General features: G+C 32.4%; 2 protein-coding genes and 1 long non-coding RNA gene across 3 annotated transcripts; 1 reads left to right on the top strand and 2 right to left on the bottom strand.

The window, feature by feature from the left end:
- Positions 1 to 8533: 8533 nt before the first annotated feature.
- LOC124915996 lies at positions 8534 to 9691 on the bottom strand. Its single transcript, XM_047456734.1, has 3 exons — positions 9370 to 9691; positions 9172 to 9258; positions 8534 to 8751 (listed from the first exon to the last, which is right to left on the bottom strand). The coding sequence occupies exons 1-3, from the start codon at positions 9689 to 9691 to the stop codon at positions 8534 to 8536; spliced, it is 627 nt and encodes a 208-aa protein (XP_047312690.1).
- A 916-nt stretch (positions 9692 to 10607) lies between these two features.
- LOC124916646 lies at positions 10608 to 14255 on the top strand. The gene is made up of 3 exons (XR_007096899.1): positions 10608 to 10716; positions 11492 to 11610; positions 13945 to 14255. It is a non-coding gene; the product is annotated as an uncharacterized LOC124916646 (long non-coding RNA).
- Positions 14256 to 14517: 262 nt separating this feature from the next.
- Positions 14518 to 15276, bottom strand: LOC124915997. Its single transcript, XM_047456735.1, has one exon. It carries the CDS (start codon positions 15274 to 15276, stop codon positions 14518 to 14520), a length of 759 nt encoding a protein of 252 aa, XP_047312691.1.
- Between the last annotated feature and the right edge of the window lie 591 nt (positions 15277 to 15867).

Consider the following 15867-nt stretch of genomic DNA (forward strand, 5'->3'; position numbering starts at 1 on the left):
TGCTAGATAGATAGATATATAATTAATGAGGTAAAAGTGAGAGATGAAATGAGAGTAGGGGAATTGTAGGGATTTTATAAGGGGAGAAGAGGGCATGGCTGGTTCTAGTTTTGGTTTTAGCATATATAGGTGGCAACCTTTGTTAAAGCTCGTACGTCTCTTAGCTTGTTTTCTTTGTGCATGGTGATTTGTCCTATATATTGCTTTATATATTCTCACCCCTTGTTTCTGAATATGAGTCCAGGTTCAGGCATATATATATATATGGTAAGCAAACGTCTAAATATGTTTTATAATCAAATAAATCATTTTTAACATTAATTATGTTTTATCAATGATTTAAATATTGAGAGGATGTTTTCTTAAACTTATATTGTGATATCCCTCATCAAGTTATGGTTTTTATACATTTTTTTTACCAATCATTTTAAAATATTCAGTGTAAATTTATTAGAGATATGGGTTCAATACTTTGTTTCTTATTGTTTGAACCCAGAATTGTTCTTAATGATTTTCAAGAGGTTAAACTATTTGAACCAAAAAAAAAAAATAGATGAAAACTGCAAGCAAATAATTAATGATAAATTTTGCAAATTTTATCTTATATTAAGGAGAATTGGTGGAAGCATGATCACGAGGAACGTGGCTGCATTCACCGTAATGTAATGACTCATTTTATATGTAATTATGTTTATTTATTTTTCTCCTTTTAATTATGGATGCATATAACAGCCAAATTATATGTACAAGCTAGAGACACCTGCATACCCTAAGTGGGCAAGGGCATTTATGTCTTCAACTAGATATGTACTCATTAATAAAAAAAAATGTATTTTTTTTTTGTTAAAATTGCATGATCAAATATCAATACAAAAACAAGAAAAATAGAGTATCAAAGAATTGCTAACAACCAAATTAATTAAAACAATAATGACATTTAATTATGCATCACAATGTGATTGAGAATCATTACTATTGGATGAATAACATGTTCGTCATCTATGTTTTTTATAAAAAAAAAGGTGCCCTCCAAAAATAAGAGCATTAACAAGGAATATAAAAAAAAAAAATCGAAACCATTATTATAAGAGTAATGATAGAGAGCGAAAAATTTGCACTGAATTAGAAATGTGATTAAGATTTTTTGACAAAGCAAAAGAATAAGATCTTTATATTTTTTCTCTCTCTTTATCTCGCGTGAACTTTGATTTTTTTAAATAACTCTCAAAATTTATGATTTTAAAGAAGGCTAATAGTTAAATTTTAAACAAGTAAATCTCTACTGTTTTAAATTTACAATAATAAGAATTTACAGTGTCTATATATAATTTATAAAAATAATTATATTTATAATATAAATAATAAGACAATTTTCATTGTCCTCCTAATGTCACAAAACTAGGGAAAGAGAATTATAGTTGTGACATTAATTGTCACTAGTCTAACAAAATAATATAAAAATATACATTATTCTATTACAAAAAGAAGGAATAAAATCATAAAAATTAAAATTAATATTAATATTATTTTTTGTATTAATGAACTTAGATTTTTTTTTTCGAGATTCATAGTCAATATTACACCAAGTTTTTCATTTCTCCTTCTTGTTTTATATTTGTTTATTTTCTTTCATTATCTCGCCCTCTCTTAGAATATTAATGTCTTTCACCATTTTTAAGATCGCAATCTTATTATATTATCTTTTAATTAGTTTTATAATTCAATATATATACTTAATTTAAATGTTGAATGTATAAAAAATTAATTAGATAATAAAGTAAGTAACACAAAACTCCCTACTATGCGCACTACGAAAGTTGTTATTTGTCTCAAATTCAACCCATTTGTCTTCTTCTCCTCCTTAATGGGAGAACTAGGGCACGTCGCAGACGACATTAAATCGCAGCTGCGATTTTATTAGCCTTCCACAAAGGCCAATTATGTCTAAGAAGGACGAGATAGATAATCAAATCATGATTGAAATAATTATTGATCATATAAACTTATTAAAATCTTAAAAATAACATATTAATTATAAATATTATTTTTAATGAAATAGTGAATTATTTGAAAATTTATATTATAAGAAAATATTAGGATTGTTTCATATTTTAAATAATATTTTCTTTTATTAATTTTATGTGTTGTCTAATTGTTAAATGGAGAAGGAAAATGCATGTGTTTTTTTTATATAAATGTTAATATAATTCCAAGATAATGAATAGAGGCAATGTATTTTTATATAATGATCAAACACAAACTTTGTACACATTTTATATATTCAAACACCAACCTACTATATTTATAAGTAATTGTCAATCTCAATTGATATACATATAAAATTAAACAAGATTCATGTACTTAGAAACCAAAACACCAATTGGATAAGGAGTGAGAATTTTGTAAAGGATGACCAAAACCGAAATATTTAGGGTATATCTTTTGGTATTCTTTAGCAAAACCGAAAGATACACTCAAATCTTTCGGCTTTGGTCTTGAATAACCAAAAAAATTAAACTGTCTGGAAAGTGGGCAAAACCGAAAGATTTATTTATATCTTTCGGTTTTACCCTTCAAAACCGAAAGATTTCCCTTAAATCTTTCGATATTTGACCTTTTAAAATTTATTATTTTCACTTGATTTAACCATTATTATATTTTATCCTTAAAACCTAAACACACTCATATACTTATAAATCAAACACAAATCCCTACACATATAAATATAAAACATATTTACTCATTCATAAGTATATAATGATCAAACACAAACCTTGTACACATTTTATATACTCAAACAACAGTTACTATATTTATAAGTAATTCAATCACAATCATACTTGGAATATTGAATCTCAATCGATATACATATACAATTAAACAAGATGCATGTACTTAGAAACCAAAACACCAATTGGATAAGGAGTGGGAAATTTGTAAAGGATGACCAAAACCGAAAGATTTAGGGTATATCTTTCAGTATTCTTTAGCAAAACCGAAAGATACACTCAAATCTTTCGGCTTTGGTCTTGAATAACCAAAAAAATTAAACTGTCTGGAAAGTGGGCAAAATCGAAAGATTTATTTATATCTTTCGGTTTTACCCTTCAAAATCGAAAGATTTCCCCTAAATCTTTCGGTATTTGACCTTTTAAAATTTATTATTTTCACTTGATTTAGCCATTATTATATTTTATCCTTAAAACCTAAACACACTCATATACTTATAAATCAAACACAAATCCCTAAACATACAAATATAAAACATATTCACTCATTCATAAGTATATAATGATCAAACACAAACCTTGTACACATTTTATATACTCAAACACCAACCTACTATATTTATAAGTAATTCAATCACAATCATACTTGGAATATTGAATCTCAATTGATATACATATACAATTAAACCAGATTCATGTACTTAGAAACCAAAACACCAATTGGATAAGGAGTGGGAAATTTGTAAAGGATGACCAAAACCGAAAGATTTAGGGTATATCTTTCGGTATTCTTTAGCAAAACCGAAAGATACACTCAAATCTTTCGGCTTTGGTCTTGAATAACCAAAAAAATTAAACTGTCTAGAAAATGGGCAAAACCGAAAGATTTATTTATATCTTTCGGTTTTACCCTTCAAAACCGAAAGATTTCCCCTAAATCTTTCGGTATTTGACATTTTAAAATTTATTATTTTCACTTGATTTAACCATTATTATATTTTATCCTTAAAACCTAAACACACTCATATACTTATAAATCAAACACAAATCCCTACACATACAAATATAAAACATATTCACTCATTTCATAATCAAACATACAAACCTTACACATCATACTATAATCAAACACAACCTTATATTTCATACTTCAATCACAACCCCTATACTTGGAATATTGATTCTCAATTGATATGCTTGTACAATTAAACAATATTCATATACTTAGAAACCAAAACACCAATTTAAAAGGGAAAGAAATTAGTTTCGGTGTTCTTTAGCAAAACCAAAAGATATACATATATCTTTCGATTTTGGTCTTTAATAACAAAAAAACAAACTTCTGGAAATTGGGCAAAATCGAAAGATTTATATAAATCTTTCGGCTTTACCCTTGAATACCGAAAGATTTCCCCTATATCTTTCGGTATCTGAACTTTTAAATTTAATTATTTTAAACATTTGAAGCATGATAATATTTTATCCTTAAAATCTAATCACAATTCTATATTTATAAATTAAACACAAACCCTTACACATACAAATATAAAACATATTCACTTATTCTAAGTATATATAATCAAACACAAAACTTGTATACATTTTATATATAGACCTTATCCTTAGCCGTTTTTTTTGTTTTTTTTGTAGGGATCAAAGCCGAAAGATATATAACATATCTTTCGATATATCCCTTTAAGAAAACTCAACACTTAGCCATTTTCCTGAATGTTTTTGGAAGTGATCAAAACCGAAAGATATATACCATATCTTTCGATATATCCCTTTAAGAAAACTCAACACTTAGCCATTTTCCTGAATTTTTTTGGAAGGGATCAAACCGAAAGATATATACCATATTTTTTGGTATATCCCTTTAAGAAAACTCAACACTTAGTCATTTTCCTGAATTTTTTTGGAAGGGATCTAAACAGAAAGATATATACCATATCTTTCGGTATATCCCTTTAAGAAAACTCAATGCTTAGCCATTTTTCTGTTTTTTTTTGGAAGGGATCAAAACCGAAAGATATATAACATATCTTTCGGTATATCCCTTTATGAAATCTGAATATTTTTGAAAGGAACAAAAGCCAAAAGATATAGGGGAAATATTTCGGTATTGTTTCTAAAAACCGAAAGATATGTAGAGATTGTCGGGTTTTTTTCTCATTTGAGAAGGGATTGTTCCTTTCGGCACCTTTACCGACAGATATATAAATCTGTCGGAAAAATCTTTTGGTAAAACCCCCTTTTTCACTAGTGTTACTTGTCACTAGTCTAACAAAATAATATAAAAATATACATTATTCTATTACAAAAAGAAGGAATAAAATCATAAAAATTAAAATCAATAATAATATTAGTTTTTGTATTAATGAACTTAGGTTTTTTATTCGAGATTCATAGTCAATATTACATTTAAGTTTTTCATTTCTCCTTCTTGTTTTTAGATTTGTTTATTTTTTTCCATTATCTCGCCATCTCTTAGAATTTTTAATGTCTTTCACCATTTTTAAGATCGCAATCTTATTATATTATCGTTTAATTAGTTTTATAATTCAATATATATACTTTATTTAAATGTTGAATTTATAAAAATATTAATTAGATAATAAAGTAGGTAACACAAAACCCCCTACTATGCGCACTACAAAGGTTGTTATTTGTCTCAAATTCAACCCATTTGTCTTCTTCTCCTCCTTAATGGGAGAACTAGGGCACGCCGCCGACATTAAATTGTAGCTGCGACCACGACATTAGATTACCCCAAAAGATCTCCTCATGATTAGACTCGTATTTCTCATGTTGCCTCAATTACACTTGGTTAAAGGGTTGTACTTGTTTTGTTATGTTGCAAGTTCAAAATATACATATAGGATTTTTAATTTTATTATTAATCGTTTTAAGTTTATGGGCGGGTTAACCCACAATCCGACCCAAGTATCCATTTACTCTCACATATATATTCAAATTAATCACAACTCTCGACCCGACAATCCGGACACTTTAAAAATTAAACATCATTATATATATATATATATATTAATTAGTTAAAAAGTTGAACTATATTGTTAAAATATCACACATTCATCTAATTTGGTGTTGAATTTAAAATATAAAATGTTATTAGCCTAGTTGGTTAAAGGATTGCACTTATTTTTGTTAGGTTGAAAGTTCTAAACATACATATATGATTTTTAAATTTATTTTTAACCGTTTTAAGTTTATGGACGGGTTAACCCACAATCCAGCCAAAAAATTCATTTACTCTCACATATATATCCAAATTAACCATAGTCCTCGACCCGACAATCCAGATAATTTAAAAATTAAGCATCATTATATATAGATTACAATATAGGTTAATTAACTAATGAGCGGTGACCCTACCCTGTGAATAGGGTTGTAAATGAATCAAATACTTTTGATTTGATTCGGTATTCGTATTCGAATTTTGATATTTGTATTCGTAATTTTGTGATTCGAATTTGAATAAAAATATTCGATTCGATTTGATATTCGTCAATATTCGATTAAATATTCGATTATATATATATATAATATATATATATTATATATATATATTATATATATTATATATATTATATATATTATATATATTATATATATTATATATATTATATATATTATATATATTATATATATACCATTTTATTAATTTTAACTTTATAAATATTATTTATTCTAAAACCCTAGTACATATATATATTTCTTCGGTTGAAAACTTGAAACCCACATCTAGTCATTCTGCTGCTAATCACTCAAAACTTACCACCGCTTTCATCTCATCTCTTCTCTTCTCCAGTCGACGTTACTTCGGTCGCCGCCACCGCCTCCATGTAGTTCTCTTCTCTGCTCGTCGTCTTCTCCACTCGACACTACTCTAGTGATTTCTGCGGTGAGTTATTTTCTTCTCCGACCATGTATTTCTTGATCAGCTGTAACCCATATCTAATATGACTATTAAATATTGTATATCATTTAGAATATAGATATATTTTTTAACATTTTAAGCTCTAATTACATATTTGTTATGAAATTGGGAGAAAATTATGATCGAGATAAATGAAAAAAAAAATAGGAATCCAAGTAAAAAAATTGATCATTGATTGTCCAACTCGTTGGAATTCTACATATGAGATGTTAGTTGAGGCATATAGAGTTAAGGATGCATTTCCTATATTTAAAGAGGGTGAACTTTTTTATCGTCATTGTCCTAGCCCTGATGATTGGAAAAAAGTGAAGGATGTTATTGATATTTTAGAGGTTTTTTATGAAGCGACTCATGTAATTTCTGGAGTTGATTATCCTACTTCAAATGTTTATCTTGTTGTTATTTGGAGAGTCAAGCATGTATTGAATGAAAAAGAAAATCATGTTGATGAGTTTATTCGAGTGATGATAAAAAAGATGAAGGAGAAATTTGACAAATATTGTGGAGAATGCAATTTTTTGATGGCAATTGGAGCGATACTAGACCCTAGGTGAGGTTGGTTGATTTTACTTTCGGTAACATATATAGTAAGGCTGAAGCACTTACAAATGTGATGAAGGTTAGAGAAGCATTATATAACTTGTTCTTTGAGTATGTTGAATTTGATCAATCAAGATCCCGAAAGTCTACTACTTTAGTACAATGTTCTTCTACGTGTGCGAACTTCACGTTTAAAGAAAAAATTGTGCCTTCTAGTTTGTCTATGTTTGATCGGTATTTGGATACCGTTGAGATTCATGATCCTCTAAAGTCGGATTTGGATATTTACTTGGAGGAAGGGATTTTTAGAACTAAGACGAGGATACAAGTGTACAGTTTGATGCCTTGGCTTGGTGGAAATCTCAAGAATTAAAGTTTAAAATTCTATCCAAGTTAGCTTGTGATGTTCTAGTTATCTCTATTAGTACAGTGGCATCAGATGTTACATTTAGTGTAGGAACGCGATTGTTGGATCCTTATCGATCAAGGTTAACATCTGATATGGTATATGGTACAAGTGTTGATTTGTGGAGCAGATTGGGTTCGTCAGATTCATGGGATCAAGAAACCCCTTATGACATATGTGAGTTCTCTATTTATTTTATAATTTATTTGAGTTATATGCATTTTTCATAAATAAATAAATTTTTAATTGATTTTTATTTTTGTGTAGGAGCAAGAACAACCGATCAATGTCATATTGCAAACCACTTGATTTGCAAGCCATGAAGGATTCGAATATTGATTAACTAATGAGCGGTGACCCTACCCTGTGAGGCTGTGAATGGACACATGCATTCACCGAAATATCTACCCTATTTTAAAAACAATTATTCTATTTTATTTTTCACTTTTCTTTTTTGAATGCATGCAGCCAAAATATGTATTCTCTCCACCTGATCTCAATATATCAGCAGCTAAACACATGTAATTATTTACTTGTAATCTTTTTTTGGGTTTAAATTTCACCCCAATATACACAATTTGAATGTTCTCTTCCTCGATAATAAACTTTAAAGGTAAACCAATCCCTTAAACATTTACTACTATGAAAAATGCACAATTATGAGATTAATTTTAAGTTTGAACCAAAAAGTTTCAAAATGGATATATAATCCTCAATGTTAAGTTGAAAGCTCAAAGAGGAGAAATTTGACAAAATGACCCTACAAAAGTGACTAAAATGAGCGGGTAACCAGCGCATAATTTTAAATGCGCTGGTGACTACTTCATATTTTTTTGACGAAATTGCTCCTGTTGCGAGACGCAACTGGATGCCACTGGATGCCCTGTGAAAAGTCAACAATCACAAGACGCAACCTGGGAAGAGATTCTTCAGAATTCCTAGGACGTGGTAAACATTCTTCAGAGTAATAGATTCTCCTTTGTCGCTTTCAATGACAATCAATCCTTCCTTTTTAACTTCGTGAACCGAGTTATCTGCCGTGACAATGCCACCGCCCCCATTATGAACTCGACTCGACGAGAACACAGAATCATCTCCAGTAACATGATGTCCGCACCCTGAATCGATGATCCACCTTTGATCAATCTCTTGTTTACCATGAGAAGCCTATGTTTTCTTTTCCTTCGAAGTCGTCACATCGACATGAAAAGCCTTATCCCAGTCCTCCTCAACACGTTGATCAGACTTTTCTCTGATATTTGAACCAACGAAATTTCCATTCAAATTTACTCGACAATCTCTCTTGAAGTGTCCAGTTTTGCCGCACCTGAAACACTTAAGGGGCTTTCTAGGAATATTTGAAGAATCCTGACATGTTTCTTCCTTCTTTGACTTTCCCTTTTTCCAGCTCGATTTCTTCACGAACAACGCACTGTTCGACTCCTCCTTTATACTCGTTCCAGCCATTTGTGCGGCCAACGACTCTTGAGATGAAAAGAGATTTTCAAACTCATCGAGTGAAGGTTGTTGAGCCCAACCTTGAATCGAGGTGATGAATGGTGTATATTCGGGTCGAAGTCCTCGAACAATATGCCTCTTAGTTTGAGCCTCTGAGATTTTCTCATCTGGGTTCAATAAAGAAATTTATGAGCATATGTTCTTTACCTTAAGAAAGAACTCCGAGACAGATCCGATTTGCTTTGCGGCTGCCAACTCGTTTTCAAGCATCTAGAGACGAGCCTCGTTCTTCTTATTGAAAAGACGATCAAACGTTTCCCAGATATCACGAGCAGATCCACAACCGATGATGTGTTCGAACAGATTGTGGGAGATTGACCTCTTCAACACAAATTCTGCCTTTGCGTTGAGTCTCTTCCGCTTCTTCGATGCTTCCGCATTTTCAGCAACATCCTCAGGAGCTACATCATCATCGCCTACGACGATGTCCCACAAATCTTCCCCAACCAGGTACGATTCCATACAAGTTTTCCATATCCGGTAGTTTGACTGGTTTAACAACTCCAAACCGAGTCCAGCTACACGACCACCACTTTCCATATCGAATAACAACGATATCTTCTTCAACAATATTACCAAAGCTCTGATACCATGTAACGAAGTCACAATCAGGACTTCGATGATCGAACCGTGAAGAAATATATTAGAAAATGAATATAAAATTTAGAGAATGAAAATAACCTTGAATGAAAATCTGTCTATTGAAATTGATAGAGATAAGATCACGATTACATAACTTATATAAAGTAAACATAACTTAGATATTAAACTAAGAGACATGAAGAGTCTCATTACTAGAGATAAGACCAAGAGGCTTGGACAATCCAAGAGACTCTTGCATAACAAAAAGATTCCTTAATTGTTATTATTATTACTTTAATTTCTAACAGGTTTGGCGTTTAGGTTTGTTATAGGAAGAACAAATGATCAATGGAAGATGTCAGAATTGACAAGGGAAGTTTCAGAGTAGGATGACTTTCATATTGTTGGATATTGAGGAACAATAAAGTAAGTTTCCTTAAAAAAACGTTAGTGCTGAAACAGATCATCTGCTTGTATCCATAGTTGGATTCGCGAGATGCAGAATAATGTAGAAGTGAAGAAACTGGGGTTGCATATCGCGATTGCTGGTTGCGTTTCGCAATTGCCGGTTACATTTTGTTTGCGTCTCACGATTGTAGACTTTTCACAAAGCATTGTGGATTTTTCACAAGGCATTCTGTTGCGTCTCGCAACCGGCGGTTGTATCTCGCAACGAGGACAATTTCATAAAAAAAAATATGAAGTGATCACCCGCGCATTCGCTGTTCACCCCGCTCATTTTAGTCGATTTGTATGGTATTTTCGTCAAATTTCAAAATTTATAAATTGCAATATTATTAAATAATTCATATATATATATATATATATATATAATTTCTCTTTTCAAATAGACGTTTTTAATTTCTAATAAAATATTTATTATTCGTATATTTTATTTTTGAATCGGCAAAACTAACACGCCTATTCTAGCCGCGCCGCCGGCACCGGCGCCGGGACTCCATTTCGCCGACTACAGTCTTGAGGTGATCAATCCATTGTATACCGATCTTATGCGTATTATTTGTTTGATTGATCACATACATAATACTAAGTACCGCATATGCAGATATGATATCAATCTTATGTTTGATCGCTTGTTCCTTGTTGCAGTCTTATTGTGGTTGAAGCTGTAGAATGTCTTTGCTTTGAAACCTAAATTGTGTGATATTGAATTGTTACTTGGTTGTAATAAAATGCATGTCAAAACTTGTTGGAGCATTTGATATATAGATGATGTAAATTTTACTGTTCCAATAGAAACCCCCATGTCTGGTTAGATGCAATATTAGTGAATTCAAACCCTCTGGCTTGAGCTTCATATATAGCTCCTTATCTGCATTTGAAAATGAATCTCGATTTGCATAAGGCAGAATGTGCTGTTCTTCTGGCAATGTTTGTGTACTGTCTCCTCCAACCAAGTCATAATATGATTCATCTGACTCATCGATATTGATTCATGACTGGTTTTCCTGTAGTAGACTAAAGCTAAAGTAGTGTATAGGTTGGCGAGTTGATAATGTTGGTGCAGGACTAAAATCATTCAGTTTAGTTGAGGTTTATCATATTTTAAATACCTGTTGTCGATCTCCTCTAGATTAGAGAGTGTCAATCCATAATTTGTTTTCTTCTGCATTCCTATCATCTTGTAATTATCTACTACTTCAAATGTACATATGTTTTTATTTCTATGCATCATGTTTGGCATGGATCCAAATGCTAACTTTGTTATTGAATGACTATTTTATTCAAATTTTCTAGCCCGACTATGTCTCCTTCCTATGTAGCCAATGGGACAAACATTGCAAAGTTCAATCATCTGCACATGAAAAAAAGCGAGCTAGTGCTATTTTTCTTAACATCGATTGCCAAAGTGCAAGGTACACATAAATATTTAAAATAAACCGTCATTAACTTCAATTAATAGTTCTTTCACATGATTGTTGCACAAATGACTATTATTTCTCACTTCTTTCATGAAAAATCAAATTAGTTCCTTCTCATAACTGTCTAGCATGCTTAGGACAAGTGGAATCTCATTATCGTGTTTATCATTCAAATACACATGCCTTCCTACCATCCAAGTTGTCGTAGAAGACTCTCTTTGACCTGTTTGGGCTCTAGAGGCGGTTGAATGTGCAGTCTTTTCAGACTCATCTCATCTTATTACATTCAACATCACAAGAAAGGAATTGGTAGATGTTAAGTAGTATTATTTAGGGATTTGATAGAACAAGAACAGAAAAATAATTTTGCAATCTATGAAAACTTAAATAATATAATCAAAAGACAAAGATGTATAGTCTGCTAAGCTTGTTGTGTTCATTTATAATCTCATATGTAGAAAAGTAAAAAAAAAGTAAGTACAGTGTATAGGTTTTTGCTATGAACAACATTGTAAAGTGTATATCTACATCAGTGAGTCAAAAATGACGGAGAGTTGTGTTTCCTCTCCTAGTAGCTAAGCAGGTTCAAGAGGCCGTTCAAGTTGATTTGGAAAATTCTCTTCGATCTGTTTGGGCTCTAAGGCCGTTCTTTTTTCCACTGGTCTCGCTTTTTTTGCATTCAACACCACAAGAAAGGAATTTTAAACTAGGTGTGTTAAGTATTATTATGTAGCGATCTGATGAAACAAGTATTAGAAACTAATTTTGCAATCTAATTTCTTTTCGTTTTTCAGATTCTCTTTGATAATAGCTTATACAAAACCTTAAAAATATAATCAAAAGACAAAGATGTATAGTCTGCTAAGATTGTTGTGTTCATTTATAATCTCATATGCTGAGAAGTAAAATATGTACAGTGTATAGTTTTTTGTTATGTACAACTTTGAAAAGTGTCTACCTACATCTATGTGTCAAAAATGAGTGTTTCCTCTCCTAGTAGCTAAGCAGGTTCAAGAGCAAAACTCTAGTCTTGATCAAGTGTTTGAACAAGCAGTCTAGTCCTTCTTCAATATCTTGTATTTTCAATTCCATCTCTCCCAACTGTTGCGCATCCAAAGCTTGATCCATTTGATCGAATTCATTTTTGCTTGCGTCCTTTGATTTGCTGCGCATTAGCTTTGATACCAAGCTCGAGTGTGTCTTTGTCCCCATAACATAACACAAGGATGATTCAAGCACGGAAATTGTGGCAGATTGGACTTTGTTGAATAAACGAATAGTTTCTACTTGATCTACTCCTTCAGAGATCTTGACAATCTTGAGATCCTTTAGAGCCTTTTGAATTGGCCTTTTGGCCTTCTTTCTTGAGGCCAAATAATTTCCATGTGCATCAGTTGTGTCTTTCTTTCTACGGATTGACGAAAGAAGCTCTTGCACATCGTGCTTTGCCTGTGAGAAAATGTCCTTGGTGGCTGTGCAGGCATCCAAGATCCTTATATATGTATCCAATACACCGTCAGCTTGTTTCTTGTTGGATTCTTGAACCAATTGTTGAATGTGAGACATCTGGATCAAGTCATCAACGGAAACATATAGATCTTGTAGGTTACCCAGCCTATCTCCAAGGGAAGACAGCGAGTTAGATGTGGCCTCAGCTCCCCTTTGACTGCTCAGGTTTTCATCGAACTGAGCAAGGAGCGGGTTTGTTCTTGTTGGCAAGCTGATGGAACGAGCATGCTGGCGAGTTTTCATTGTGAAGGGAGAAGATGATGGAATCTGTTCTGATTGTTTTGATACAACCCAATGTTGCTAAATGAGATGCTAGAGACTTAGCTATCTCTTTGACATTGCTCTATATTTATAGTCCCTGTATGGTTCTATTAATAGATTAACTATGTGATCTGGATCTACATGGGACCACATGTGATGGGCCTGCTGGCAATGTTTTTCTTGTGCTTCCCGCCAACCAAGTCACAAAATGATTCCCAAACCCGACATTATCAATTCATGAATTATTTTCCAGTACCAGAATATTGACAAATATTGTTGCTGGTTTAATGATTCACTAGGTTGTATATTACTCTCCTTCCAATGTTGCCTATTTCTAATTGGGACAAGCATCATGAATTTCATATGCATGGATTAAAATAATCATGTGCACGAGTGGATTGTTAATCATGTCCCCCTTTTCATAGAATAAAATATAATAAAAAGCCAACTAGTGTTCTTTTTTCTTAACATTTATTGCCAAAGTTCAAGGTACACATAAATATTTGAAAATAGTATATCATTAACTTCAATTATAACTCTTTCACATGATTGTTGTAGGTGAAGCTGGCAGGATCCACGAATGGCTATTATTTCTGTTTTCTGTCATGAATTATTATATTTTCCTATAATTGTCTACCATGGTTAGGACAATTGGAATCTCGCTGCCGTGTTGATCATTCAGGCACGCATGTGCTTGCGCACTAAACAAGAAAGAACTTGTCACCTAACCATCAAGTTGAATTGGAAAACTCTCTTAGATCTGTTTGGGCTCCGAGTCCGTTCTTTTTTCCACTGGTCTCGCTTTTTTTGCATTCAACTCCACAAGAAAGGAATTTTAAACTAGGTGTGTTAAGTATTATTATGTAGCGATCTGATGGAACAAGGATTGGAAACTAAATTTTCAATCTAATTTCTTTTCGTTTTTCAGATTCTCTTTGATAATAGCTTATACAAAACCTTATTAAATAATATAACCAAAAGACAAAGATGTATAGTCTGCTAAGATTGTTGTGTTCCTTTATAATCTCATATGCTGAGAAGTAAAATTTGTACAGTGTATAGTTTTTTGTTATGTACAACTTTGAAAAGTGTCTATCTACATCTATGTGTCAAAAATGAGTGTTTCCACTCCTAGTAGCTAATCAGGTTCAAGAGCAAAACTCTAGTCTTGATCAAGTGTTTGAACAAGCAATCTAGTCCTTCTTCAATATCTTGTATTTTCAATTCCATCTCTCCCAACTGTTGCGCATCCAAAGCTTGATCCATTTGATCGAATTCATTTTTGCTTGCGTCCTTTGATTTGCTGCGCATTAGCTTTGATACCAAGCTCGAGTGTGTCTTTGTCCCCATAACATAACACAAGGATGATTCAAGCACGGAAATTGTGGCAGATTGGACTTTGTTGAATAAACGAATAGTTTCTACTTGATCTACTCCTTCAGAGATCTTGACAATCTTGAGATCCTTTAGAGCCTTTTGAATTGGCCTTTTGGCCTTCTTTCTTGAGGCCAAATAATTTCCATGTGCATCAGTTGTGTCTTTCTTTCTACGGATTGACGAAAGAAGCTCTTGCACATCGTGCTTTGCCTGTGAGAAAATGTCCTTGGTGGCTGTGCAGGCATCCAAGATCCTTATATATGTATCCAATACACCGTCAGCTTGTTTCTTGTTGGATTCTTGGACCAATTGTTGAATGTGAGACATCTGAATCAAGTCATCAACGGAAACATATAGATCTTGTAGTTTACCCAGCCTATCTCCAAGGGAAGACAGCGAGTTAGATGTGGCCTCATCTCCCCTTAGACTGCTCAGGTTTTCATCGAACTGAGCAAGGAGCGGGTTTGTTCTTGTTGGCAAGCTGATGGAACGAGCATGCTGGCGAGTTTTCATTGTGAAGGGAGAAGATGATGGAATCTGTTCTGATTGTTTTGATACAACTCAATGTTGCTAGATGAGATGCTAGAGACTTAGCTATCTCTTTGACATTGCTCTATATTTATAGTCCCTGTATGGTTCTATTCATAGATTAACTATGTGATCTGGATCTACATGGGACCACATGTGATGGGCCTGCTGGCAATGTTTTTCTTGTGCTTCCCGCCAACCAAGTCACAAAATGATTCCCAAACCCGACATTATCAATTCATGAATTATTTTCCAGTACCAGAATATTGACAAATACTGTTGCTGGTTTAATGATTCACTAGGTTGTATATTACTCTCCTTCCAATGTTGCCTATTTCTAATTGGGACAAGCATCATGAATTTCATATGCATGGCTTAAAATAATCATGTGCACGGGTGGATTGTTAATCATGTCCCCCTTTTCATAGAATAAAATATAATAAAAAGCCAACTAGTGTTCTTTTTTCTTAACATTTATTGCCAAAGTTCAAGGTACACATAAATATTTGAAAATAGTATATCATTAACTTCAATTATAACTCTTTCACATGATTGTTGTAGGTGAAGCTGGCAGGA

The sequence above is a fragment of the Impatiens glandulifera genome, chromosome 9, assembly GCF_907164915.1.
Source record: "Impatiens glandulifera chromosome 9, dImpGla2.1, whole genome shotgun sequence".
In the NCBI taxonomy this organism is placed as follows: domain Eukaryota; kingdom Viridiplantae; phylum Streptophyta; class Magnoliopsida; order Ericales; family Balsaminaceae; genus Impatiens; species Impatiens glandulifera.